We start from the raw sequence: 27,690 nt of genomic DNA on the forward strand, positions 1-27,690 counted from the left end.
TAAGATGCAGAATATATTTCTTTATACATTCATTTATAAAAAGAGACTAACGCCAACATCAGTAAACCATTAGGGTACTTTTTATTAAATAAAATTTATTAATGCAATATTAAATTTAGTTTAATGTTCTGAAATGCAAATACGACAATATAAAGCAATAACTAAAAGATTAATAACAATAAACGTGAACAAAAGACAGACAGTAATGAAACGTACCCCTGATGCAGCAGACAAAGGCCAACAGCAGTAAAAGAGGGTAAAGTCCTCGCATCCTCATCATCAGATCAGTGATCTAGACAACTCTGCTTTCCACAGGTCTGAAATAACTAATTTTCCTGAATAGATTTTTCCCAGTTTGACAAGCGCTGGTACTAACAAGAAACAGTAAAGCTATTACGCAAGAGCAGCTTCTCTGGAAAAAAGTACAATCACTTCTTGCTCACATATGGAAGATATTTAGCACCATCTGCTACAAAGACAACCCCTATCAAATGTTTTGCATATTTACAGGGTGGACGTTGAATTGGCGATTGATTTAATATACCTGACTAATGATTTTACTATGTCAATTGGACTGTTTCCACTATATATTCAACAAAAATATGCTAAATTACCTGGACACTAAGGTATCATTTGTTTCTTATAAGCAGGTGATAGGAACAATGTGCCAAAATATTTCAGTTCAGTTCAGTCTCCAAAATAATAAAAGTGATAGTGACAGACAAACAAGAGTCCAAACAATCATCCCTCGAGTGTGTGTGGGGCAGGTTGGTTTCCTGTCATGTTGTCAACACAGAGTGTGTAGTTTCCACCTCCTTTGTTTGTTGGAGCAGAAGAGAAACTCCTGAAGTTTGGAGGACAGTCTGTAAATGCTGGATCCTCTCTACATGCAGTAACATGGCTGGTTTCTGTTTGGCCACTTTGGAGGACAGTTTGTCAATGCGCTGCTCCAGCTGTCAACATTAAACATCAACAGAGACTTTATACACTTTCCCTCTACGTGACTTCCTTTGTGACTTTTTCAGTGATTTACTGTTCAAACGAACCCATAGAAGAATGCATGCAAAATGTAAGCCATTAGTGTAAGTGTGGGCAGTATCTATGTTGAGCTGTGCTGAGTATCAGATGGTTTGGATGCAAAAATTAGAAATAAAAAATAGCTTTTCATGAAATTGTGTAAATTATAAACAAACAGGTTACATGTTTTACCTGCTTCAGCTCTTGCAGAGTCTCATTTTTCTCCATTTGTTCTTCCTTTCCACTCATCTGCAGCCAATTTTCTAAAACATCTTTGAGTTTTTGCCATGCACTAGAATAGACGCAAACATTAGTTACTATGGTGTTGACTTGTTCAACAACAGAAGAAGTAGGTATTTTCCCTCTTTTGTTACCGGAGCTGCTTCTTGTCCTGTTGAAAGTTCTTCATCTCCAGCTGAATGTCCATCAGTTCTTTTGTTAAAGCTGAAGCTGGATCGACTGTTGCATCTGCTACAGTTTCTCCACAAGATGCTCTTGGACGTACAGCTTAAAGAAGCATCACAGGAGTTGTTTTAATCATTGTGTTTATTAAAGACAAACCATTTAATGTGAGGAAGTGAGTCGCTACCGTACCTGAATGAACTGATGAGTGATGTTTAAATGAAGTGGCAAGTCGAGCATGTCCATAACCTGAGCTACTGGCCTTAATCAAATTGAAAGAAGATCAAAGAGAAAATACATTAAAATTCAAATTACATGATTTAGAAACCAAAACAACAACATTAAAACAGCTGATTATTACCATAACTTTGGTTGCAGTGGTCATGAAGGCAGAAGGGGGTAAAAGAACATCTTGACTTTGGGTTGTGCATTTGTTAGGTTGAACTACGTCTGCAGAGGTGATGGTGGTTTGATGTGTGGAGGTGTATGATGAACGACTGTCTTCTCTGAGTTTCGACGATGTTTCAGCACTGTTGATATCACATGTCCTCTGAGTGCTAAGAAAAAAAAGTAATTATAAAATATGATGATACACGAGTAATCTCTAAATTGAAGAACATGCTTCATTCACATTTACTTTTTAAATGACATTTCTGTCTGTGGTGACCCAAACAGTTCCTCGCGGCGGCGTGGCTGGCGGCGGGGCATGCAGGGAGGAATCCTGCAAAAAACAAACAAACAAACAAAAAAACCTCCATAAATTTCAAACTTCAAAAATTCAATCTGTGAAACAAATGAGCAGAGCATCACTGGTCTGGAATTCAGACTTACTGCTTGAGAAGTCTCCCATCTTCAGCTTCCTGCTCTAACGACTCCGACGTAGAGAGGCTCCTCAGTCCAGGTGTCGTCAAATGGAAGGTCACACTCTTATTTGGTGCTTTCCCGTGGTCTTTTCGCTTTTCTGGTGATTTGCATAGGGCCCGTTGCTTCCACCGCATAGCACAGCGCTTAACTACTCTCTGCAGATGACGTGATCTCTGCCAGAAACAGGCAGGTGTTATCACACAAAACATCTGAGGTTGCAGGAAATGTACTAAATAAGCATACTAAAGGCCCACACCTGCTCTTGGCTGAGGTGCGTCAATGTGGATGTGAGATCGTTCATTTGAGCAGCATATGTAAGAATGCATGTCACTCCCTCCTTCAGCAGCTTGTCTCTGTAGATCTGTGCAGCAATGGCCGCCTGCTCCTGCTTCCTACGTTGATCTGTGACCCACAGCCTCCATCCATACAACACCTGCAGCAAGTTCAAAACCCAATTTACGTAAACCCAACAACTCTCTCATTCGGATTTCATTTATTTGTGAGGTTCTTGGGAAAGAATGTGCTACCTTGGCCTGAAGTGTGAGGGACCAATGCCAGAGTGCACGCTCCGTCTGCTTGGCTTCCCTCCTGCTGTGCAGCAGCTGTTGACAAAATACAAACCAAAGTCAGGTTAACGCCATAAAATCAAAAGCCACATATTGGTATGATTCTTACTATAACATCATATGAAACATGGAAACATAATAAAAATAAATAATGCCTGTTCCCTTGCTTTTCTTCTTAGTTTCCTAAATTAAAGGGGGAACATGAGCAATAGTCAAATTTCCAACTTGACAGACACATAAGATATCAAATCTTCTGTTGTCTGTAAAGTTGACTATACTATTAATTTTCTCCTGACAAGTCAACTGCTCTACTCTACACGTAAAACAACATTAACAAACCTTTATTTTCCACTGCTCAAAGTAGGTCTGGTACATCTTTAGCCTCAGTAACAACACTCCCTGTCGTTTCATCACCTGTGAAATGATAACATTTTTAATAATGCACCTTAAAGTATGTAAGGTTGTATTGAAGTTATAATAATGTGTAAACCTTATTCTTCCGGTGTTGAACGTGATGTGTTTTCCATCCTTTCAGTGCTTTACAGAGAATCTTAGCGTTATGGTGCAGCCTGGCTTTTTCCATACACATCCTCTCCCTCTGACCTTCTCTGGTTTGCTTCCTCCACTGCCTGAAAGACCACAGCAGCCGCACTAAACACAGTACAACAGGTTATAAGTTGGAGGACAATTCAGACACATAATAATCAGTGGAATTCTAACAAACCAATAATGTTAGCAGATAATAGTGTGGAAAGACAATGGGACAAATAAAATCTAAATGCAAGTAGATAATCCCTTATTTTGAAGAAACATTTGAGAATATGTATTCAAAAGCATATCAACATGAAGTGACAATCACTAAATCTAAACGAACCCCTAAATCTTTAAAAATAAATAAATATAGACAATTAAAAAGTAACTTGAGTCTAAAGTTGCGTTGTTACCTTGGTTTATGGACCTCTGAGCTCTGCTGATGGTTTCCTCTTGCTGGTGTCGCCTTGACACTGCATGTTGTGCTGCTTCTCTCCAAGCAAAAAACACCTAAAAGATTTTGTGTAAAGATGAACCAATGAGCAAAGACATAGATGCATAAAATGAAATATATTTGTAGTCATTCTGACACTGTTTTGCTTTCTAACCTTAAGTTGAAGAACATTCTGAAAGTGATTCTGTGCTTGTTGCTCCTTGAGCCGGTCCTCTGCCAGCAGCATCGTATTTTCCCTCCACGTTGAGAGAACCATCCTGGAGTAGACCAATTAATGATGATGACACAGATCCCTGATTTGTGATTTGAGAGGCTTTTGTGTAGTTTATGATAGAAGTGTTTTGACTTTAGTACCTGTGGAAGTTCTGTGTTTGCCTTGTGTTAAGTTCATTTGCATGGGCGTGGATGCGCGACATCTGTGAGTGATGTGACTGTGAATACAGAAGGCCACTGTCTATCAGCTTTCACATACCATAATGTTACATAATTACATGTACTGCCTGTAACAGCTACTCGCATACCTTCCAGGCTACAAATGTGTGTTTGAGAAGTTTACGTTCATTGTAGCGCTGTATCTGAGCCAATTTGCTCTTCTTCATTCTCTGGCTGTGAACAAACTAAAAAAACACACCAGAATCAGAAGACCCCATGAGCAACAATGAAAAAGAGCTGAGCTCCGATACCTTGCAGTAAATGAACAGATCATCTGGAATCTGTGCAGGATGAAGACCACAAAATAATTACCTTTTTCCATTTTTCCACAGCCCATTTCAAGCAGCGCAGGTCACCCTGATGACAGGCCTGCTGCTCTCTGTTTCTCCTGAAATGCAAAGAAATAGGGACGCAATTTTATAGGAAGGAACTCTAGAAACTCAAACTCAACTCTTGTGTACTTGCAGGTAACACACATAAGCAGCATTACTTATGCATCATCATCAGCAGCATCACCTTTCTCGAATCTCCGTGCTGTTGTCCTTCCAATCTGTCAATGCCTTGTGTAGAAGCCTAGACCGGTACAGATGGTCCAAAGCCTTCTCTTTTTCGACTGCCTGGATCTGCTGCTTGGTCCTTTGCCTCCAACGAGACCAGGCTCTCTGCGTGCAGCATCGTCTCTCATGAAGAACTGCCTGTTAACAGAGAGATGTGTGTCAGTGTCTGACCTACAGTTGTGCTGATCATCAACATAGTTTGGATCTACAGAAGGCTTACCGTCTGCTCTGAAAGCCTCTGTGCTCTCAGTTTCTCTGATTGTCCCCACCAGGTGTAAAATACCCACATGTACTGGCGCTGTCTGATACAACATTAACAGTCAACAGACCAATCAGCTCTACTTGGATTGGAAATGAGTTACAGCACACAAAGACAGTCACTCACTGATTGTAGACCTCTGCCTTTTGCCTCCTTTGTTTACAAAGTCTGCTTTGAAGAGTGAACTCAACCCATGAGTTGAAGCCACGGGGCAACATGCGCTCTGTAAACCAAATTTCTGCACGATGTTCCAGTTCCTGAAGAAAGGCAGGGTGTATACAACGTGAGTATGTAGTGGTATCAAACAGATATCTGGGGAAGCAACTCGTGAATGAGTAAGTTTATATCTGTCTTGTGTCAGTAATGCCATGCTTTTACTTTTCCTAATAACAATACCTTCAGGTGCCTTTGTTGAGAAAGTCTCTCCCTCCAGTATTTTAAACAGCTGCTTAACAGGGATGTTCTATCGGGACAAAAATGCATGAGTCAAATTGAAACGTAATTAAGCATAGAATTATTTGAATGCCTTTAATAAGGCTCTTAAAATATAAAAAGCTCACAACATAAAGTGAAGATGAAAAGAAAAAAAATATATATATATTTTTTTTCTTTTATTCTTTTATATTTTAAGAGCCTTATTAAAGGCATTCAAATAATTCTGTGTATGTATATATATTTATATTTATATACACACACACACACACACACACACACACACACACACACACACACACACACACACACACACACACACACACACACACACACACACACACACACACACACACACACACACACACACACCTGTAGTTTTTCTGTGCCATTTCTGTTAGTGGCTGAAAACTCCTATCTTCAGATTCCTCCAGACTGTCCTGCCACAGCTTCCAGGACTTACATAATGTCTGGACAAAACATAAAGCTTCAACATATGACACAAACTTTAATTAAACTACTTAACTTATAAAAAAATGTTAGAAGACGTTTGTTATCAGTTACAGTTTGATGGTAATGCTGGACAGCCATGTTGTTGTTCAATCTGTTTGTTTTATTCCACATGATGTTAATAGAGAGTCCCTGTAATCCAGCATTCTGGAACAAGAACAGACAGTGGTCAGTACATAAAACATAAGAACATTGCCTATTTATATTTTCTTTATCCCTTATTTTTACCAGTAAATGATGATGGTAATGTTGACTTGCCATACGGTTTCTTTCAGCTTCTTCTCGGCACAGCGTCACATCTACTGATGAGCTCAAGAATCAAACAACTGAACTGACAATTACAAGCACTTACTAATGGCAGCATTAGGCATATGATGGAAACCAAAGATATTTTCATCAATAGGATACAAACTTTCCATCGATCCAGAGCTCTGCGTTGGATGCTCCGTTTAGACAAATTACTTGAAGTTTGTAAACGCTCTTCTTCACTCCATCGTTGATGCAACGCATTGCTCCACTTACTCCAACACGCCTTCACCAAATGAAGATACACTGCGCGCTCAGCCACAGCTAAAAACAAAACAGAAGGAAAATAATAATGTAAGAAAGTATACAAGATATACTAGATATACAAGATAAGTATGATGCCGTGATTTTAACTAAAGAATAAACATAGGCAATTAAATATAAATTACCTTTTGACTTCTTTTTGTTTTGGCAAAAGGATACATAACGTATCCACTGATGCAATGCTTTTCTTTTCTGTGTGAGAATGAAGTGAAGTGAAGCCTCGGACTCTTTCTCCTTCTGACGACAGGCAGCTGCATGCATTTCCTTCCACTGGAACCAAGCCTTTGGGAAAAAGTAGCCGTACATAAATCATAAAAAATAGTCAGCAACAACCTAGGTTTTTGCTGATTTAAATAGTGGTAAATACAAATGAAAGAGTCTGACAGCATCTTTACCTTTCTCTGTAAAGTCAAAGCACGCCGTTTTAGAACTTGGCCTTCCAAAGCATCAAGTTCATGACATTGCTGTAGCCTGGCCTGCCATAAACACCACGCAGAACTGCTCAAATTAAAAAGTACATGTGGGTTACAACAAATAAAGTGTTTCAGATTACGAGGTTAGCACTACTTTGAAACTACAGTAAACTTACCGTAGAGTCACGTGTCTGTTCAGCTCAAGAGCTGATGCAAGCATCCTCTTCTTCATGCGCCTCATCTCTATAAAAACCTTCCACCTGTCCCAGACAAGACGCATGTGTTGCCTGTCAGCTGGTTAACAAAACAAAGAGATTACTGACACATCACATTTGTGATATCTGACAGGCGGTGTGGTTATATAAACATTTGTTATACTCCAATTTGAAAAAATCATACCAAATGTCTGAGCATGCTGTAGTTTGGTCTTCTTCTCCCTCTGCAATGACAGAAATGTTCGCCAGCTACGAAAGACCAGGTTATAAAGATAATACCTGAAACACAGAAACGATGGTAAGCACATTCAGTCACCTTCTGTTTGCTGCACCTGGGAATATGACTGCTGTCTCTGGACCAAAGCACAGTATTTACACAGCATTTAACATAAACTCTGACCTGTGGTGACACTCTGCCCTCAATGCAAGACTCCACTCCCTCCTGGACGTCCACCACTCATCCCTCCAGCTTTCAAAGGTTCGTCGCAGAATCACAATGTTGTAGTACGTCCTGTAACATGCAATAAATCTTTAAATTAGAGAATTCAAATTCTGATAGGACATTAACATTTCACAAACATAAAGTAAGTGTGACAAATTACTTGGCCTTATGAGGACGAACTCGGCCAAAGGTATTCTTCATCCATATTTTCAGAAACTTTCTTGCCAAATGCCTGTATTGGTTAAAACCAGGGAGACGGTTAATAATAAAAATTCAAACTGATAAACATGAAGACAAAGTGTCTAAGCACCTTATTCTCAGCTCCTTGAGTCTTCCGCCTCTGTTCCAGTTATATCCAACTCTGTAGGGAACCTTTCTTGTATAGACATCCCGAACAAGTTTGGTTTCACCGTTAGGTCGGACACTGGTCGGTCTGGGTCGTGGAAGTAACTTTCTAAGGTCACTGTACATGATATTAAATCACGACGCCACAAGTAACAGAACTAAAGCATTACAATTTCGTTTTAAACAACGTTAAAAAACACTTTACTACATCCTAAACTGTTGGTGTTGCAGTAAAATGCCCAAAATATGAGTGAAAAAGAGTGTTTGGGTAACTAAGTTCCGCGCGTTTAGTTTCCTTGTCACGTGACGGACAGTTCCGTTCCAGAGATCCTGTTGTCAACGGCAACAGCCTGCGCTGACGCTCTGCGCAGTAGACACCCGCATATGATTTTTGTTCATACGCATTAAACGTATGCCTCTGTCATACGCCTTGATATTTATCAGTCTACTGCATAAAAATAGAGTCCTACACGTCACAAGCGCTAACGGGTACTTTTAGAGAGGCAACCGAAATGTCAGTCCTCAATAGCTTGTGAGGGCGGAGATCTTATATTCTCACGTAATGTAGCTCGCTGACATGCCTTTCATCCACAAATCGAACGAACCCCTGCACAGTTGATAGCTGCCCTCAGCAATGCCTAGTGAGTGTTCTATATTTTATGTTATTCAAGGCCCTAGAAAACTACATAATTTTCTTGAAACTATGTAATGGTTACACAGACATAGCATAAAAATAACATATAATTTTTGTATTATGGTTTAAATTTTAAAATATTATTTAAAGTAACAATAACACCGAACACCTGGTCCACAAATTCTACAAAGGCGCGACGGGGCACTCTGTAATCTTCTTAAGGACCTTCTTAAAGCGGTGATCAGAGGAAAATTGCTGCTACGACTTAGAAAACAGAGAAAGAGCAGACGTTTATTTGAGATTACACAGTCTCCGAGTGGACTAATTTGTTATTTGGACCTGTGTTATTGTATTTAGTTACCCCAGTATAGTGTGCAATTCTTGAAATCACTACAAAAACTCAACCGGCTTACGATTTAGGGCTTGCTGTGGGTGGGCATTATCCCCATTCCCCAGCTAGTTAGCTAGCTAGCCAAAAGTGCTAGGTTAGCTAGCTAGCTAGCTAGCTAACTAACTAACCAACGTGAATTGCTGCTGCTCGGCTGTTGGCTACAACTATATCACACAAACTTTAAAGTAAGTTAACCTTTGTTTGTCTAAGTGGGCTAAATATACGTTTGCTTTTTTAAAGACGGTTTCTGTAAACCAGGGTTTACTTTTAACTGAGACGTTAGCTTAGCCAACCTCCATAGAATGAGATAATAACGATAAATTGCTATTTGGGCCATGCCGTTAGTTAAGTTCAGAGTCTACGTATGCCAATTATTTAACTCTAGCACCGTCCACATTCAAAGTGCTACAGAAAATGTGTCAATTAATGCTAATGCTAGGTAATTGGCAGCGTGACCTATCGCGTCTCATGGCCAGGGGTTTCTGGCTGTTGTCAATTAACTGACTAATTGGCTTGTGCAGTTAGTCAAACCTCTTCTGAAATTATGTCTACTACAGACGTATGAATGTATTATTTCCATTTTGTGTTGAGGTCTCTTTGTTTTATTCTAAGCCTCTATTGTCAGTTTTAGGTGATTTATGGGCTCTGGTTGTTTTGCAACTAAAATGTTTTTTTATAATTTACTTTTTTTTTCTGTGGGTAGACAGGTTTATGTTTAACTTTCAAATTATAATTTAAATGTTTGTTTTTTTTAAACAGGAACACAACTGTTGTTGGGCAGAAATCTGTCCCTTAGTCTGAAAACCATGGAGAACGAGCTTTGTGTACCACAGAAGAACGGTGATGCAGAAGTGGACAAACCGAAGCAACAGCCAGCAAACGCAGCTCCTTACAGATATACCAAGGTGATAAACCTTTTAATAGCTGTGAGCAGTTAAAGCCTGTATGGAGTTGTTTCAAGATTTCTCAAATATTTTACAGGAAGAGCTTCTGGAAATAAAAGAACTGCCACTTTCCAATGAAAGACCAGAATGTCTCTCTCAGAAATATGACAGGTAAAAATGTTTTGTTTTTTTGTTTTCTTTTTAATTTAAAGAAGGATCTGTCTATTTGTATAACACAAAGCAACATTTTGCTTGATTTTAGTGATTAAGGCATATACAAAACGGACTCTGTGGATCTTGAAAGTTCAAGTCTTTATATTCTAATCAGTGTTTTCTTAACTTTAAATTCATAGTATCTGTTTCAGTATTGTAGTTTTTTTTCAGTTGAACCCTTTTTATCCAAGTTTGGGTCAATTTCATTTGTGCAGCTTTTTTTGTTGGGCTATTTCTTTAGGTTGCCATCTTTAACGTCCCTCTAAAACATGGTATTTAATGAGTCTTAAAACTACATTGCTTTCTAGAAAGGTCATCTACAGTCACACTTGCCTTTTTTGATACAATAGAGGCATTAATAAAATGCACCATAGGCTCATAAGATGGTCTGTACCTAATCGTTTGAGAATATTTCTTTTCTTTTATTTAGTGATGGTGTCTGGGATCCTGAGAAATGGCATGCCTCACTGTACCCCACTTCAGAGCGTAGCTCTCCAGTGGAAGGTTTTAAAAAGGACTATGTGGATGATAGAGTTCCTTTGAAACGAAGAATTCCAGGTAATGAGGTCAAAGACAATCTACAAATTTTACTTCAAACTAAAATTATGGTCTAATGTGTCCTGTTTTTAGTAACGATGTTTGTGAAAATGAAGTTTACATTAATCACACATTATTCAGATCCTCGTGAGCGGTTAAAGGAGGATGATCTGGATGTCGTACTGAGTCCACAGCGACGCAGCTTTGGAGGTGGATGCCAAGGCAATGCTGCACTTGCGCCACACACTCGTCGCCCAATCAGCCCTCTGGAAAATAAGGAGAATGAGAGTCTCCGTTTAGGAGGAACACGGCGAATCGGCAGTGGACGCATAATTGCTGCCCGAGCTTTTGAGAGAGAAGCTCGTGTAGAGAAAGAGAGGGAACGTGAGAGAGATTTCAAAGATAAAAGATTCAGGGTTGGTGTTGATTGCTTTTGCTCCTAATTAATTCCCCTTTCTGTAATATGGCCTAATTTTCCATTAGAAAACTCATATTTTAAATAGACATTTTATGTAATATTAGTAATTCAAAAATATAAATGAGTGCAGCGAGCAGTCACGTTTAAATTTATTGGCACCATATTGACACAAGGTTTACCTCAATTGTTTCTGTAGTTTTAGCCTGTTAACGTCTTGTCTTTATTTGCAGAGAGATTTTGGTGATAAACGTGTGTTTAGTGAAAGAAGGAGGAATGACTCTTATGCAGAAGAGGAGCCAGAATGGTTCTCTGGGGGTCCCACAAGCCAGTCTGAGACGATTGAGCTAATTGGATTTGATGACAAAATTTTGGAGGATGATAAGCGCAAGTCCAAGCGGTCGAGAAAGAGGACTGAGCCGACAAAAGAAGGCATGTCAAAATTTAATATTTGCTTTAAGATGAAATGTTTTTTGGGTTTAGTGGCGTTTAGTCCATTAAGACCAGTGTGAGGTACTACCATATAGAGATGCTTAACCTTGTCACATGTCTGGTGTACTCTAGTGGAATGCAATGGACAGGCTGAAGAACAAGTGAGTTTGCAGTCTACAGCTGATCAGGAGGTTCCCCACCCTGATGTTTTGCCAGAACAGTCAACTGGGGACTTTGACTTCAATGAGTTCTTCAATCTTGAGAAAACCATGCCTGGATTGGCATCTGTAAGTACTGGGGTGCACTGGGAAATTGTTTGGTTTGAGGTGTAAAGATCACTTATTGGCTTTGGCCTTTTTTGGTTTCCACACATGTCTCTTGTATTTTATTTATGGGAATATTTTGCAGTTTAAATGTAACAAGCCTCCTTTTAAATGTGACAATTAAGCTTGCAGAAATGACCACTTCTGCACAAATCACACTTGGCAACTTCTATGGTGGTGGGGATTGTCACTGCTTTGTAAAAGCTTTTTTATAAAATTTATGCCCATCACTGTAGCTTTATAAGAGCTGGCCCTAATTAGTTGATAAATTTAACATGGCTACAAATTAAATAACAAAGTTGGGAGCTGAAGGGTTTGTGGCATAGCCAACACATGGCCAATCAAGAATTTCACTCAGTGACACTGCCCTCAATCTTCTGGCGCATTTTGTGGTATATCGATGGAAAGGGATCTAAACGTAAGTGTAAACTTTGTCCTCACAGTGTTCGACCTGCAGAACTTTTAAGTTTTCCACTTTCTTAGACCACCGTTTCTGTCTTACAGATGATAGAAGACGTTTTAGGGGAAGGCCCTGTATCTGCTAGTCGCTTCAGTCAGTGGTTCTCCAATAACATGAGCCCCTCAGGCAGCCGATCAAGCAGTTTGAGATCCACTCCTCATGAAGAGCTAGAAAAACTAGCGGGTAAGGGATGAACCTCATGTTTGTATATCTATATAGTGTATTTAACGTGATGAATAACTTGAACTTAATCAAACCTCCATCATTCAACTGTAGATCACAGTTTGTGCCATGTTTACTCATTTCTCTATATATGGTCATCATGCTTGTAACACATTTGTTTTGGTGTCTCATAATACTGATTTGTTTTCCTCTGTGAAGGACTGGAACCTCACTGCATTTCACCTAGCAAGGGACAGGCTCCATACTTCACACCTATCCAGTCAGATGGCAAAGAGAAGGTGGATATCCTGGAGCTGCTGCATAAGGCCAAAGTAGACCTAAAGCCCCTTCTCTCCACCCTCTCTGTCAACAAAGCTCGACTACGTGAAAGCAGTGGGTGTTGGTTTATAGTTATAATAGTTAATTAGTTGGTATACCTTTTCTTTGTGTACTAGATGGCTTGTGACGTAACAATTTCATGAAACACAATGACACTGATATTAAAGCATATAATAAGGCTTTACATAAAAGCACCAAATAATCTTATTGTGTAATGTAAGGTTGAATAATCGTCTGTCCCCAGCTAACTCTGGAGCTGTGCTATCGCTGGAGCAGGTGGAGGGAGAGATGAAGGGGATGAAGCTGGGCTCTGAACCACAAGTGCGAAAGGTGCCACCTCCACAAAAAGGAAATGGCACGCCGTTCATGGCTGAACATTTAGAGCAGGCTTTAACAGGCGGCTCTGGTACGCGCCCACGGTCTCGTGACACAGACATGTCAGCCTTTAATAAATTGGTTAGCAGCATGAAGGCAAGTGGTACTTTGCCAACTCATCCTAAAACCAACACAAACAATGTAAGTATTTGTGTATATATTTTTTTTTTTTCTATATTTCCAGCCTCACTTGATGAATAACATAGCATGTTTATGTTGAAATGAAACTGACATTTATGGTGGTTCATGCAACGTGGAGCACAAATTCAAAGAACTAGAAAGTGATGGGCATAAATTTGCTTCCCCACTGTTTGGAGGTTGTTCTGCTTCTAATGTTGAAAGTTGCAGTGTCATCTCTTTGCAAATCAGTTTGAATTGTTTGGCTTCTGTTTGGTAGCATCTCAACTGCTTTTGGAATTTATAGAGAATATGACTATTGGTGTAAAAGAACTGAGTTGCAAAAGAGGTGGTCTGCAGTTTACTCTGTTGTAAAAGTCCATCTCATTGGGCATGCAGCAATGTAGCAGTTGGAGATATGTCTCACATACAAAGGTTCTATATTACTGGTAGGATAGTTTGTAATTCAATTGATGTTTTTAAGCTTTAAATTCCCTCCAAGTTGTACATTGCAAAAGCTTACTGAGCTGGGTTTTTACAAGGAAATGCTGTTGAAATGATTTGCCACCGTTAAGATTTCTTTCTTGTGGAAAAATGCAGCAACATTCTGACCCAGCTGTGGTGGCACTGTCTGATGCTCAAGTGCCTGCTCAGCAGCCGAAAAATATATTCAAGGTATGTTAAATATTTCCTCTAAGTGTAGCAAATGTGTATTATTGGCTAGAGGTCCCTGTGCATCTCTATGGCCCAGATGATTTAGTGCCAGTCATACTCGGTCAGAGTCTGCTTTACAATGAATGTTATGTTTTGTTCTTGTCAACTGGCCTTTCTAAGATATACAGTATATTGGAATGAATGTTGGTTCAGAGTGTTATCACTAAGCATTGAGAATTGCCAGTTCTTGTGACGATGTCACCAAATGTGCAGTTTGTTTATATAAAAACAAACACGAAAAACTTAAGAAGTTAAGACTCTCTTACAAGCCACTTTTGGTTGGCTCTGCCTGATGGTAAATTGTAGTATTTGCATTGTAGGAACTCCTGGGTGGTTCTGCTCGTAGTGCCTCCCCTACGCTGCTTGGAAATCTGCTCGGTAGCTCTGAAAGTTCAGCAACTGCTGCACCTCTGCATGGCCTTCTACACAAGGGGCCCTCACCACCTCTCTTTCCGCAGAGGGCACCGTCACCTGACTACTTTAACAGTCGGCTGCAACCTTCAGCAGGTTAGTTTGATGTATTATATGCAATTAAAAATCTAAAGTTTTAATCTTTATTTTACCCAGATTTGACACAAGAAATTACCAGACATGGTTTATTGTGGGTGCTTCTATACTTGGTTTAAATGCCCCCCCCCCCTTTTTTTTTTTTTTTGTATCACTAGGATTTCCTGTTGGTCCTCAGCCTATACTACCAGAGCAGTTTGCTGATGTACATAGGTCTATTAGTCCTGGATCTGCTGCACAACAACAGGTAATGTAAAGTTTGGTATAACAGATCTATTAGAACATTCTGCATAACTTTGATTTTTTTTTTTAGTTTTGGATACCTCATTAGTAGGCACCAAGCTAAAATACTGTGTAAATTGACTCATGTACAGTTGATTTTAATTTCTTTGTCCGTGTGATTCGTCTACAGATGAGGGTGCTCTCTATGCCAGTGAATCAAGCAGACCTGGAAGCCCTGGCTTTCCAGCAGGACCTCGCACTACATGGACATCACTCATTCCAGTCTGGCTATAAGCCAACCCAAGACAAGTCTTTTCGAAACAGGTTATATCTCTAAAACTTTTATCTAAATACTGCACAATGATCACGTTAGCCTTTACAGCTAGTGCATGTGGTGTTTTCTTTTTTTTTTTTCTCTCTTTTTAAAGCATTTGCTAGTTATGTATTGCTCATATACTTGTAATCTACAGGCCGCAGCGTGTTAATCGCTCCCCTGGCCCAGGCAATCAACCTGCTGGGAGGAATTCTCCAGGCAATCCTGTCACCAGCATGGTTGGTGTTAAAGTATTCATTGACAAAGTATGGCATAATCTTGAAACGCGGGCTGATGTTTTTACTATTTTTTACTTTTTGCAGTTGTCCCCTTCGTTTACACCCACTTCGGTGATCCGCAAAATGTATGCGACAAAAGAAAAGAGCAGAGATGAATCGAGTCATCAAGAGACCAAGGACGAGCCAGTGGCACACTCCCAGGATGGTACAGAGAATACCTTTACCCACAACTCCTTGATTTGCAAATGATAAACACTGTAACATGGCAATGTGTTTTAATTGCAGACGGCAGCTCCTCAAATGTTTACCTGGAAGCAATGGATGGGAATACTGCTCAGTCTGGAGGAGTAAAGAACTGTGTGCAGAGCAAGGACCAGGACCGCTTAAAACCTGCATCTGCAGGACATGGCGGATCTGGCATGGTGCCGCCAGGACCTTCATCTTTCCCTCGACCTATGTATCCGTTACCACTGCTACCCCATGTGCCTATGGTGCGTCCGCACCCCCAGCTCCACCCTAATGTTGTTCATCGAATGCTGGCACAAGGTATCCAGCCCCAACATGTCGGACCTCCTGCTCTTATGCAAGGAGGTTGGTTATCTCTTACCTGTTAAATATTTAAACTGTAAAGGCTTTCGTAATTTTCTGATCCTAAATTAACTAATAGAACTTGTAAATTGTACTCAGGTGTGTTTCCGCAACATGTTGACCTTGCACAACTCCAAGGCTTGACTCCAGCCCTACTTGGACAACCATTGTACCCTATAGGTGCTCCAGGGCATCCACTTCTGTCTCCCAGAGCCAGTACTCAGATGCAGCTAGCAGTAATGCAACAGCAGCTTCAACAGAGACCAAGTGAGTTAAAGAATTATCAAATATTATGACTTGCAATTATAGTGTAGGAGAGTATTTTTGGAATGAAGTCACTAATATGTTTATGCAAGAGTAATAACAGAAACTGGGTAAAGTGAAGTTGACATCTATGATTTATTTTCTTCCTTCCTTCCTCCACCTTAGCACACCAAGGTATCTCAGGCCCTCAGTCACAGAGCCAAGGCCCCCACAGGACAAATGGCTCCCAGCGACATGGTGGTAGTCCTCCTCTAGGCCTTGCTAAGTGGTTTGGCACAGATGTGCTAGAACAGCCACTCCCCTCCATGCCAGCCAAGGTCATAAGTGTTGATGAACTGGAGTTCCGGCCATAAAATCAAAACACTGTGCTGGATAGAATTTTTTTTTTCCACTTTGTATTTTGTTTCGTTTCTTTCCCATTTCCACCTCTTTCATACCGTAAATGTGAACTTTAGCTTGCAAGACAATGCACAGAACGAACTGGATTGTCCACACCATGCATGGTCTTCAACCTTGAAGTCAGTGTTTTTGAAGAGGTGAAAGATGGAGATTTGATTTTTGCAATTGAGGGTTTTTTTGTATTAGTTTGTGCAGTAAATAATGTATAGACTCTGTTGTACAGACATGACTTTTGTTCTCGTGTATATAGACATGTTTTCTTGGTATCAGGAAGGCAAAACTACTCTGCAGTCAAAACTGAATGGAAGTCACAAAGACCTAGTAGCATTCCTAAGTCTTGTCCATCTTAATTTCTCCCCTGACCTGCACTAAGAAAGGGACACTTCCAATGAGAAAAGTTGGGTAGTAACTTATAATGTTTACTGTTCTAGTGGCTTTTTCTGTAGAAGTGGCTGGAGTGTTTCAGGATACCTCCAGGGGATGATTGTGCCTTTTTCTTTCCCCCTTTTGTCTCCTCCATCCATCCTGTCACTGGGAAAGGGGGGCAACACTGCTCCGTCATTTTGAGGGTGGTTGGGATTCAGTTTATGTGCTTAAGTTATAAAAAGCACAATAGAATTAATAAATAAAATATTGAGAAACAGAGTTGCTTCAAATTGTCTTTCAATGTGTAAAAGTTTGTCACTGACTACACTAGTGGTTTACATCAAACTATCTCAGTCTGACTGAGGTGGGGTAATTTATTGGGGTTTTATTAGTAGTTTGCTGGACCAGCTTCAGTTCTATCTAAAGTTCATCTGTATTTTCAAGAGAAGCAGTGTTTTCCCTTCCAACATGATGTAGTCAAGCAAAACTGGCCCAAAACTCCTGTTGCAAAATACATTTGAATTCATACAAGCGTGTTGTTGGACTGCATAATGCTGTATATTCAATATGTATAAATGTAAAACTTGTAGCTATGCTAAAGTTAATGCAATTCTGATATAACCACTGTAAATAACAGCATATGCAGCTCTCGTGGTAGAGGTTTAGTATGCATGTAAAACATAAGCTACATAAAATGAGTGGTGGCTGTTGCAGACACTGCTACATTTGCAACTAAAAGGTTTGACAGTTGTTGCAATAAGGTCACATATTTCTGAATGAAAACATATTTTAAATGCAACTATAGTTGTATGTTCTTAGCTGTAGAGGAAAATGCGATTTGGGCAGTTGCCAAAGTTCAACTATGGCTTGGAACAGGCGACAGTAGCTGTAAACTGAAATATTTAGTATTCAAAATGTCACTAAAAGTAGCCTCAACCCACGTTTGTTTATGGTTTAAGGTCTGCCAAAATATTTATTAAAATCACGTTATGTGTAACATTTTGGTCTAAGTTGATCATCAGCCGTTTATTTTCGTTGAGCGGCTACACTCGTTTAAGGTAAATTGAATTCCACGGGCGCCTATTCCTCCTCCCGTGCAGCAGTTGGACCAGGTTCCATACAGGTTTACCTGGAGCCGCTCGCGCGCCGCCTGACGTGTGGTGCGGCTCTCAGTGCGCGCTCTGTGGGGGAGGGGGCTCTACAAACACGCCAGGCAGGAAGCGACCTGCCTGGTTACGTTTGGGCGTCAAGACGCGAAAGCCCCCCGCGGTGCTGGGGCTGCTTGCGTGGGGCACGCAATGAAATATTCCGAAGAATTACGAATTCACGAGGAAACACCAGAGAATACCCCCCCCACACACAGAACAAGAGCGACCCCCACCCCTCAACAAACCGAGGTCAAAGTTCACAGGAAGCTGGGGGGCTGCCATTTTTTCCCTGCTGCTACTGCTAACGTTTAACGTTAGATGCTAAACCGACGGGGAGGGGCGCCTGGTTTTGGGTTTTGTAGCTAGCTGGTAACAACACGCCGACATCGTTGCACAAAATACGACATTCCTCCGATCGTCGTCGCTCACAACCAGTGTTACTTGGATGAATTCGGCATGGAGAAAGTAGCGGAGCCGTCTTGGACTTCTTCGTACACCTACCAGGTGAGCAAGCACAGTGCGGAGATGCTACACAACCTCAACGTTCAGAGGAAAGATGGAGGCAGGTTCTGCGATGTTGTCCTGCGCGTCGGCGAGGAGAGCTTCCCTGCCCACAAGGCAGTGTTAGCCGCGTGCAGCGAGTATTTCGAGTCGGTCTTCGGCCGCCAGACGGAGGACGACGGCGACGCCAAGGAGCTGGAGATGCACACGATCAGCCCGAAAGTTTTTAAAGACATCCTGGACTTCGCCTACACCTCCAGGATCGTGGTGCGGCTGGAGTGCTTCCCGGAGTTGATGACAGCTGCCAAGTTCCTGTTGATGCGGTCCGTCATCGAGATCTGCCAGGAGGTGATCAAACAGTCCAACGTCCAGATCCTCGTCCCGACCTGCCGGGGAGGAGACGCCAGCCTCTTCCAGGCCACGGCGGCCACGGAGCTCGGCTTCCCCGTGGCGCAGCAGGAGCTGGTGAACGGAACGGGGATGCTGGTGAACGGCCAGAGCTTTGTGAACAATGCCCAGATGCATGTGGAGGCGAGCGGAGAAGCCGCCGCCGTGTTACTGGAGGACGGCGGCGGGTCCTCGGTGCCGATGCTGGAGCCCGTGGAGCGGCTGTCGGTCTCCCCGTCGACGGAAATAACGGGCAACGCGTTTCATCACGACGCTGGCTCCCCGGGGTCGAAGCGAGGAAGGGGGCGACCGAAGAAGGCGAGCGGACCAGTGGAAGCCGGACACTTTAACCACAGCACCGACAAGGACAACGGGCTGTTTCCTTGCGGGACGTGCGGGAAAGCGTTCACGGAAGCCTCGCGCCTGAAGAACCACGAAGCGCAGCACGGAGCCTCCGCCGGCGGCGCGCACGGCGTGGGTGACAGCCTGTCGCCGGCCGCTGCCATGTCCCTTGTGTCTCAGCCGGGCCTGGTGGAGAACGGCGTGCTGCTGCACGGGGGGCTGCCGCTGGACAACGGCCGCAAGAGGGAGCGGACCCGGCGGCACGTCGGCTGTGACATCTGCGGGAAGGTGTTCCGCGACGTCTACCACCTGAACAGACACAAGCTCTCCCACTCCGGGGAGAAGCCGTACGCGTGCCCGGTGTGCGGGCTCCGGTTCAAACGCAAGGACAGGATGTCGTACCACGTGCGCTCCCACGACGGCTCTGTTGGCAAACCGTACGTGTGCCAAAGTTGTGGTAAAGGCTTCTCGAGGTGAGTTCACCGTTTGCCAGCGACTGAGGCCGTTGTTTGACGCCCCCGGTTTCCAGATGATGCACAGTGTACATAAACATAAAAACGGAGACTCTGATTCGAGTCTTAACAACTGACAAGTGCCAGCACTCACCAAAAATCTCGTTAGTTACATTATCATCAACTGCCAAAAAGAGTTTATATAGAAACATGCAGTAGCCCGATTCTTAATAAGTCCTAAATTGCACATAAGGCTCATTTGCACATTGCCATTTCTGCACACTTACATTCACATAAAGTTGTTCATTGTCCATACTTCTACAACATTGTTTATCTGTCGTAGTTTATTCAAATCTTCCTCCTAATTGTTATCCTTTTGGTATTCAGTGTAAACAGCAAAGGAATCATTTCATTGTACATGGAACATGTTTCTGACAGTGAATGTGGCAATAAGCATTTGGAATATTGAAATGTTCAAAGTATGAAGGGAAAGTATTATGATCTAATACTATGGAGATGTTCTGCAAGTCCTGTCACAACCCAGTGTAGCAACCTTAACGCAGAAAAGCTGTTACAACTTTGTTTTTCTGTATTTAAATTTCTGCACATTTGTTGCAGCTTCAGCTCAAACTCCAGTTTCTCAGGCTGTTACAGACTATGTGTCACCACCTGCTGCCTCGGAGGTTAAAATACAGGACAGTAAATAAATAACAGTCAGAACTATAGTTGAAACTGTGCACATTGGTGTAATCCCAGCAGAAGGAAATGATGACAGAGGAGAACATTTTTGTGGAAGCTGCTGTGTGGAGTTACTGTTCAGGCCTGATCACTTGGCTTCCTCTTGTCACATTGGTTGACATACATTGCAGTCTCTTGAATGTTTTCCTGAATGTTTGTCCTTTCAGACCAGACCACCTGAATGGGCATATCAAACAAGTTCACACAACAGAGAGACCCCACAAGTGCCAGGTAACAGCTAGGATCATGTGCTAGAATGGATGTGTTGTGGAATCCCTCAGTGGTTTTAAGTGTGTGTGTGTTTGGTCTTACAGATTTGTAATGCCTCTTTTGCCACGAGAGATCGCCTGCGTTCACACCTTGCATGCCATGAGGACAAAATCCCCTGCAAAGTTTGTGGCAAGTTTCTACGAGCTGCCTACATGACGGACCACCTCAAGAAACACAGTGAAGGGACGCATAACTATTGTGGCATTTGCAACAAAGGTAATTGTTTAACAGAATCAAAATCCTAAGTGCCTTTTAGACACTGTACACGCTCCTCAGAGACAGCCTTGCTCCACGTCCTGACAAGTACTCAGAGGTTGCCATCTGAAGGTTCAAGCCTTCCCCCAATTAACCATCAGGCTTGCAGATTTACAGTTGACACCTGACAGCCCGTCCTTGTTGGTAGGATGCCTCACCCAAAGCCAAGGCAGAGCGTGTGTGAAACAAGTGCCTTGTTCTTTGCTCTTCTGGTCCAGGTTTCTCCACTGCATCCTACCTTAAGGTACATATAAAGACGCACCATGGCTCTCCACTCCCCCCCTCAGCCACAATGCACACCTTCCCTGAGCCAAGGGGGGAGCTGCAGATGCACAACGGTACCCCTTACCACATGGGACGCCAGTGCTCAGTGGAAGGCAAGCAGCCGCCCGCCCCATCCCAGATTTTCATGTTTCTGGCTTTCATTTGCTCTGCTGCTGTTTGGAGAAACATGCTGCTGCATCTTTGTGTATGTTTAAAACACAAGCATACGTCAATCTTTGCTGCCAAGCTTTTTGCCTGAACATTTACACTACTGTGCAATTTCATTCCTTGGTTACATACTATTAGCAAACTGTAGGCATCTTTTATTCAGACTATTACTCATATATTATTTACTCCATAGAATTCCACACAGAGGTGGAAACACAGCAGTTACTTACAGTGCTTAGTCATGTCAAAAGTCGGCATGGCTGCAGCTGTCTTTCACTACAAAAAGTTCCTTGTTTGATAGAGATGATCAAATACAAGTCAATAGGAAGTCGAAGCATTAACTTCCATAGCTCTAAGTGAAGCCTCGTATTTTATTAGTTTGATAAGTAAGGCCACCTATTACTCTGTGCTCTCATTCTATTAATGTGCTTACAGTGAAAAATATTTATTCAGGGTGAAGTTAGAAAATATTATGTTGTCAGATTTTAAGTTCCAACCATCAGGGCTCACATTAAAGGTGGTCATCATTATGTGTAATCATGTAAGAATATTGGTGTGCTGAGTCAGCTTGTTTTTGTATGTCTGTTCAGCATGGCCATGGCAGTGTCTGATTAACAGTGTTTGTTCCTGCTTGGCTGATCCATCACCAGTTTTATTCCGGCAGTGCACAGTGTTGCATGTTTGTCCTAATATGTGCTCCATTTACTGTGTATTCATTGAACTATTTTATTGGTGGTGACATATCTGTGGGAGAACAGTAGCATAGAGACAGTGCACAGCGGACATTGCCAGAAAATAATTTTCTCCTTGAATTTGAGCTTGCAGCCACTTATTAATCAGCGTAATTTGATTTAGATTTTTACAACAGCAGTTTTGGGCCTGATGCACAATAAGCTACTCTAGGTGAACTGTGATGGGCTGTGTGTAGTTTAACATTGACATTTGTAGTAACTGAACGTTTTGTTTAGAGCAGAGTAATTAATGTTAATTAATGTTTTATTGCACAGACAGTACAACAGCAGACCAGGCAAATTGTAGCGAGACAAAGATCAGTGGGAGAGAATAGTATAGTAGTTTTACTTGTTGCATTGAATCAATCATCATAATGTTGTTTGTATTTTGGAGATAGTTTGGATTATGTCTCTCAAAGCTCATCTGGTACTTCAGCAGAAAAGCGAAATTATGATTTACTATTGGGAATGGCTAAAAGTGTACTGTCACTATATTTACTGTAGTTTTCACTGTAGTTTTCATTCGGTGTCATACTACATTTAAACTACACTACATATATAAATGCTGTGTTCTACATCAGGGGTTCCCAATCTGGGCCGGTATATCTCACTGCCCTGCTTATTACCTGGATCAGGTCTGTTCAGTTAGTCAGATGCTGGAAATACCCCAGCTACTACTGATGCACTTTCCATGTCTGATCCAGGTAATCAGCCATATGTGGAGACAGGCTTGGTTGGGAAAACAAGCAGGGCAGTGGGCCTTGAGGACCAGAAATGGGATCCCACGATAAATAGAGTAAAGTCATGTTCTGATAGGTTCAGCAGGAAACGTTAGTGAACGTCAGTGAGCAAATATATAGAGAAGACCTGTACCACACACATTTTTGTATATAAGTAAATGGATGATTCACATCCAGTGTATTTTCCACTGATCACAAACAGTCGCTTAGTTCAGACATCTGAACTGAAATGAAAAAGATTAGATTTGAATAAATTCCACGCAACAGCTAAGAAGGTGGGATTCGTGCAGCACAGAGACTTGGTTACTAGTAAACCTGTCTAGCATACTGTGTTTTCAGACAGCATTTCCAATACTAGTCATGAAATGAAGGTAATTCTGTCCATATGGTTTCCGCCGGCCTGTTTTCCCTGTCCTTCCCCCTTCCTGTCTCCCCGGCCGCGTGTCATGTAGACCTGTGCGCCAGTCGCCAGCTGCTTCTCACCTCGTCTGAGGCAGAGGGTCGCTTTCATGGGCTCTCTGGACACCCAGTTCTTCCCCAGCCTGGCCCTCCAGCCTTGGGCCTGCAGCCTGAGCTGCTCATGGGGAAGCCAGGCGGGGGTCCATATTTCTGGGAGTGCCGCTCTGGCGGAGTGCCTGGCTTCCCCGTCCCTGGGCCTGTCGCAGGTCAGTACAGTCCAGAGGGTGGGTTGGGGCATGATGCAAGCATGGCCCACTGCTTGGATGAGGACAGCACAGTTCTCAGTGGAAACTGGCCAATTGGACTGAGCTAGCAGATTTTTAATGCTGTAGTAACTTTATTATGTGTTTTTCTGTGTATAATCAGTTGTCACAAATGCTTTTTCTGTGTTGTCTTCTCATGTGAGATATAAATTTACAGGGGACAGCCAGCAAGTGGATTATTGTTTAACTTGAGATTACCTGCTGTATATTAGTTCTGGCCTAATTGTTGCATTTCTTTCCCCTCCTTTCCCTTTGTTCACCTTCTATCTCGCTCCCCACTTCCTGTCCGTGGTGTGTTTCCTGCAGAAGGGCGAGAAGATGCTGAGAAATGTCCTCACCTGGAATCAGAGGAATCCAACAGCGACGAGCTCAAATCTCCACACAAACCTGACGGCCCGGAGCTTGAGATGCCCTCTTTAGTCTGTAACGGAGCCTCTGCAGGGCCCATGGGGTCCCCAGAGGGATCCAAAGCCAAGACGGACCCCGAGAAGAAATTTACTTGTGGCATATGCGGTCAGGCCTTCCGCACCAAGTCCTACCTCAACAAGCACCAGCACAGAGTTCACAAAGCCCACAAAATCCAGGGGATTTCAGGGTCTGGATTGAGTGATCTCGCCCCGCCCCTCACCTCTCCTTTCTCCCCTCAGCAAAACATGTCTCTGCTTGAGTCCTTTGGCTTTCAGATTGTCCAGTCGGCTTTCGCCTCCTCGTTAGTGGACGCTGAGGCAGGTCAAAGTGGAATTGACTTTGGAGGGAAATGACGTGTATTTGTTCTTATTGCTGGACGAAGCCAGGCTACAGAGGATTCTCTGTATTTGGGAATAACCTTGCCTCAAGACTACTTTCTTTGTTTTTCTACTTTTTCAGAGTATGAAAAGTGTGTGCATGGTGTTTTATTTTGTTTAAAAGAAATGACATGAAGGTTTCCTTGATTTCAAGTGGATCTGTTGAAGTTATGCTTAGTAGGCTTTTGGTTTTTTGTGGCTTGTGTTTATCTGAGCTTTATTGGTTGCACATGTTTGTGGCATAAGGTTATTTACAGCATTTTTAAGACCGGTAATTTGTTGTCTGGTTGCCCACCTTAACTGCGCTTTTGTACTTGATAGGTCACCCCTTGGCCATTACAACAATTTAATTGTATTAGTCTTTGCTCCCCTAAAAGTCGTAAACGTCTTAACTTCAGATCAACGAGCTGAGATTTGTATCCAGATTGTTCTGGTTTGTATTTTTCTTAATGACAGGGATTCGATTGACCTTGGAGAGGAATTGTTAGTAGTTTACTGCATCCCTATCAGGCTCATGGCATATTTCATTTACCGGTAAACATTTGTACGAAAGGTAAGTTGAAAGGCTGCTGAGCAGCATTGATGGTTAACCGTAATTCTCTGCAGTCCTGGACAACTATCAGTTCACAAGCACTTTTTGAAAATGTATGATTAAACATTAAATTAGAATCCTTACAGCCTTTGCTGTAAGATCATTTGGCAGCAGAAAGGCTGGGAGAAATCCTTTTTTCATATAGTCAACATCAAGTGAATAATGAATCTACCTCGTAGAATAAAATACCACCGTAATGCTTCTGGCAGGGTTAATTCCTCTACTAACATGATACAATGTAGACAACAGCTACAGACAGTCTAAACATACTTTCAGTCTCACTGGCATTTATTTATTGTTGTCATTATTTTAGAAAAGCATTTGTGGGGTAATGATGTACTCCTTCCTCTGTATAATTCTCATCTATTGGCAGCTTATTTGGATGTAAAAAATGCCTTTGTTGTATTTGGTTGTTTGTAACGTGTACATTTTTTTTGCGATTGAAGAGTGGAAAGGTGTTTCCTAACATGATCTGCAGTGAGACATCTGCAGGGTTTATTTAACAAGTCTGTGTTGTCTAGGGTCTCACGCGCGTGATGAAATATGCCCTGAGCTTGTGGGGAACCAGCTTTGCACCCCCACAGTAACGGCAGTGTATTGTTTGATAGGTGTTCAATCAGCTGTGTACAAGAAACAGGGACCAAGGTTGGGAGTATTTTCAGTATATATTTTGAGAAATGTAGATTATATTTTATTAACTTATTCATGCCCATGGTTTGGTGTACAGCTTCCTTGTTTTTTGTCAAAACAAAAATCTTGTGATTTGCTCCTTTTTGTTGACTGGTTATTCTAAATTATGTTCAGTTGAAATATGTATTTGTTATGTGTGTGTTGTGTAACGGGTTGTGGTGTGAAGAAGAATTCACACCTGGATCCACCACCATCAAAAATCTTACTGTTAAAGGCTCCAGTAATCCAGCAGTGCTTTTTTATCACCCACATAGCTCGCACCGCTCATCACCCTGTCTGAGTTACTTGTGCTGTTTGTAGACCATGTGTCTTGTGTTTGTACTAAAGGTTACTAAGTGAAGCCACGTGCAATCATATGGAAGTATCGTTGAAATGTCTTTCATCCATATCGTTGGTATCAAGTGATCCTTCTTTTAACAGTCCACTCTCATCAAATCTGTGCACAGTGGGAGCCTCACATCCACGTTTCTGCTTTCTTTGTTAACCTGAACCTTTATATCGTGCTGAGCTGTTTTCTAAATTGGTTTTCAAAACCCAAAGATATTTACTGTCATAGCAACCTTCATATTTTAGACACTAAACTAGAGAATGTTTTCGCTCAATTAATAACTGAAATTAGTCCTTTTGTTATAGATACATTTTTAGCCTAATTGCTCCGGTCCAGATCAGTGAAAAATCCAAACAGACTTTTTTAATAATCATGATGCACATAGTAAAGAATAAAACTAGATTATTAATGAATTTAGCTCCAAAGCACCCAATATAACATAATTATTATCATGTAGGCCTCCCTCATGCCACACACCTGTTATTAACATGTTTTTGTTAAAAATTGTAATGTGATGCAAATCAGACTCAGTCCAACTGTGTGAGAGTGTGTGAGAGAAACCATGATGCGGTTAAAAACGGTGTCATGTCTGTGTTTGTTCCCATTCTGTCTTGTTCAATAATTATTTGTGGGTATGGTCTGTTAATTTCAGTGCATTCCTATATTATTTATGGCTTTATTGTGATTGTACCAAGTGTATATACCATTCACATACATATTCTATAAATATATATAAATATATATGAACCAACCAATATGATCGATGTCTGTCAGTGGTGGTCCTGTATATATTTAGATTTTTTTTTCTTGTCCGTTTTGTGGAGCGATGCTCGTCACGGCCTTGTTGACAGGATGTGTAAACTGCATGTTCTTGTCCGTGAGCGGAGCTGGAGGATGAATGTCGATCACTGGTTGGTGGCAGCATTAGCTCCGCTGTTCACTCTGCTCTGGTAGTGCTCACACTGCTAGCTGCACGACTCACATCTGTGACCAAGTTGTTTCCTCCTAACCATCCCCTCTGCACTAGCGTTTCCTCCTTCAAACGATAATAAGGGTTTCTTTGTTATTAGTATTTGAAAGTGGGAGAATTAAATACGAGCCTTTGTTTCAGCGGTTTCTTCATTGGGATGAATGATTAGTTTCACTCATGCTGGTACTAAATGTAAACAATCTTTTCATGGATTATTTAGGACTAAATGTTTTGCTTTCTGCTTTTGGTCTGTTGCAAAGTGCCTTCCAAATACTGATTGTGCACAGCAGTGGATTAAAAAAGGTCCTCTTTTCTAAAGCTAAGAAATGTACAGAGTGAGCTACATTGACACTTTTGTATAAAAAACACACAGAAAATGTACAATATATTACCTTGGTATTTTATCATCATACTCAACAAGACAAGCTCTTAAAACATGTGAGCTACATGTTTTGTTATGACGTCTTTGGACACATTTCAATATAAGCATACTTTTCTATAGATATTTGTTTTTGTACTCTGTTATTGAGCCTCATCTCTTTTGTTGGTACAGAGATGAGCATCAAATAAACTGCAGTTGAAAAAGCTAATAATTGCTTGAAATTATTTCTGGAAGGTATGAAAACATTGAATCCAGCTGTGCGGTATGTATTTAAAATATTTACACCAAGAGATCAGAGACTTGTTCTATTATTGGTTTGACT

At 41.6% G+C, this 27,690-nt stretch overlaps 3 protein-coding genes across 10 annotated transcripts; 2 read left to right on the forward strand and 1 right to left on the reverse strand.

Annotated features, from left to right (window-relative positions):
• Nucleotides 1-58: 58 nt before the first annotated feature.
• sfi1 (SFI1 centrin binding protein) lies at nt 59-18,672 on the reverse strand. Of its 2 annotated transcripts, none has more exons than XM_055508727.1 (31): nt 18,553-18,672; nt 7,825-7,896; nt 7,623-7,733; nt 7,407-7,501; nt 7,184-7,301; nt 6,990-7,092; nt 6,720-6,876; nt 6,433-6,594; nt 6,253-6,323; nt 6,079-6,171; nt 5,887-5,984; nt 5,479-5,545; nt 5,209-5,339; nt 5,044-5,125; nt 4,783-4,961; nt 4,579-4,654; nt 4,356-4,451; nt 4,189-4,265; nt 3,989-4,091; nt 3,794-3,890; nt 3,340-3,500; nt 3,189-3,263; nt 2,811-2,885; nt 2,540-2,716; nt 2,251-2,456; nt 2,057-2,140; nt 1,781-1,976; nt 1,612-1,681; nt 1,392-1,524; nt 1,210-1,309; nt 59-953 (listed from the first exon to the last, which is right to left on the reverse strand). In XM_055508727.1, exons 2-31 carry the CDS (start codon nt 7,863-7,865, stop codon nt 780-782), a joined length of 3,408 nt encoding a protein of 1,135 aa, XP_055364702.1. In that variant the 5' UTR covers nt 7,866-7,896; nt 18,553-18,672; the 3' UTR covers nt 59-779. The 2 variants fall into 2 exon arrangements, with proteins under 2 accessions (XP_055364702.1, XP_029007695.1); XM_029151862.3 differs by lacking the exon at nt 18,553-18,672 and adding an exon at nt 7,975-8,496.
• eif4enif1 (eukaryotic translation initiation factor 4E nuclear import factor 1) lies at nt 8,629-17,182 on the forward strand. 4 transcript variants are annotated; one of them, XM_055508728.1, is made up of 19 exons: nt 8,629-8,650; nt 9,794-9,939; nt 10,016-10,089; nt 10,562-10,689; nt 10,810-11,084; nt 11,317-11,515; nt 11,648-11,802; nt 12,343-12,481; nt 12,680-12,853; nt 13,044-13,315; nt 13,892-13,966; nt 14,326-14,512; nt 14,671-14,759; nt 14,925-15,058; nt 15,205-15,286; nt 15,371-15,491; nt 15,572-15,877; nt 15,974-16,141; nt 16,304-17,182. In XM_055508728.1, exons 1-19 carry the CDS (start codon nt 8,644-8,646, stop codon nt 16,489-16,491), a joined length of 2,919 nt encoding a protein of 972 aa, XP_055364703.1. In that variant the 5' UTR covers nt 8,629-8,643; the 3' UTR covers nt 16,492-17,182. The 4 variants fall into 4 exon arrangements, with proteins under 4 accessions (XP_055364703.1, XP_055364704.1, XP_055364705.1 ...); XM_055508729.1 differs by having other exon boundaries at nt 15,572-15,832; XM_029151867.3 differs by lacking the exon at nt 8,629-8,650 and adding an exon at nt 8,850-9,219.
• Nucleotides 17,326-27,579, forward strand: patz1 (POZ/BTB and AT hook containing zinc finger 1). 4 transcript variants are annotated; one of them, XM_029151871.3, is made up of 6 exons: nt 17,326-19,754; nt 20,639-20,702; nt 20,786-20,957; nt 21,215-21,373; nt 23,352-23,564; nt 23,928-27,579. In XM_029151871.3, exons 1-6 carry the CDS (start codon nt 18,508-18,510, stop codon nt 24,380-24,382), a joined length of 2,310 nt encoding a protein of 769 aa, XP_029007704.1. In that variant the 5' UTR covers nt 17,326-18,507; the 3' UTR covers nt 24,383-27,579. The 4 variants fall into 4 exon arrangements, with proteins under 4 accessions (XP_029007704.1, XP_029007705.1, XP_029007706.1 ...); XM_029151872.3 differs by having other exon boundaries at nt 23,931-27,579; XM_029151873.3 differs by lacking the exon at nt 23,352-23,564.
• Nucleotides 27,580-27,690: the final 111 nt, after the last annotated feature.

This window comes from Betta splendens, chromosome 5 (assembly GCF_900634795.4).
Source record: "Betta splendens chromosome 5, fBetSpl5.4, whole genome shotgun sequence".
Classification (NCBI taxonomy): Eukaryota; Metazoa; Chordata; class Actinopteri; order Anabantiformes; family Osphronemidae; genus Betta; species Betta splendens.

Excerpts from the sequence above, each read along its gene's own strand:
- sfi1 (XM_029151862.3), bottom strand. The coding sequence starts at position 8,135 with ATGTACAGTGACCTTAGAAAGTTACTTCCACGACCCAGACCGACCAGT. Across the intron at positions 7,502-7,622 it reads AGGGCAGAGTGTCACCACAG|GTATTATCTTTATAACCTGG; the intron begins GTCAGAGTTTAT and ends TCTGTGTTTCAG. Across the intron at positions 5,340-5,478 it reads CTCAACAAAGGCACCTGAAG|GAACTGGAACATCGTGCAGA; the intron begins GTATTGTTATTA and ends GCCTTTCTTCAG.
- patz1 (XM_029151871.3), top strand. The coding sequence starts at position 18,508 with ATGGAGAAAGTAGCGGAGCCGTCTTGGACTTCTTCGTACACCTACCAG. Across the intron at positions 20,703-20,785 it reads AGAGACCCCACAAGTGCCAG|ATTTGTAATGCCTCTTTTGC; the intron begins GTAACAGCTAGG and ends TTGGTCTTACAG. Across the intron at positions 20,958-21,214 it reads TTGTGGCATTTGCAACAAAG|GTTTCTCCACTGCATCCTAC; the intron begins GTAATTGTTTAA and ends CTTCTGGTCCAG.
- eif4enif1 (XM_055508728.1), top strand. Across the intron at positions 15,492-15,571 it reads AGTGGCACACTCCCAGGATG|ACGGCAGCTCCTCAAATGTT; the intron begins GTACAGAGAATA and ends TTTTAATTGCAG. Across the intron at positions 15,878-15,973 it reads TCCTGCTCTTATGCAAGGAG|GTGTGTTTCCGCAACATGTT; the intron begins GTTGGTTATCTC and ends AATTGTACTCAG.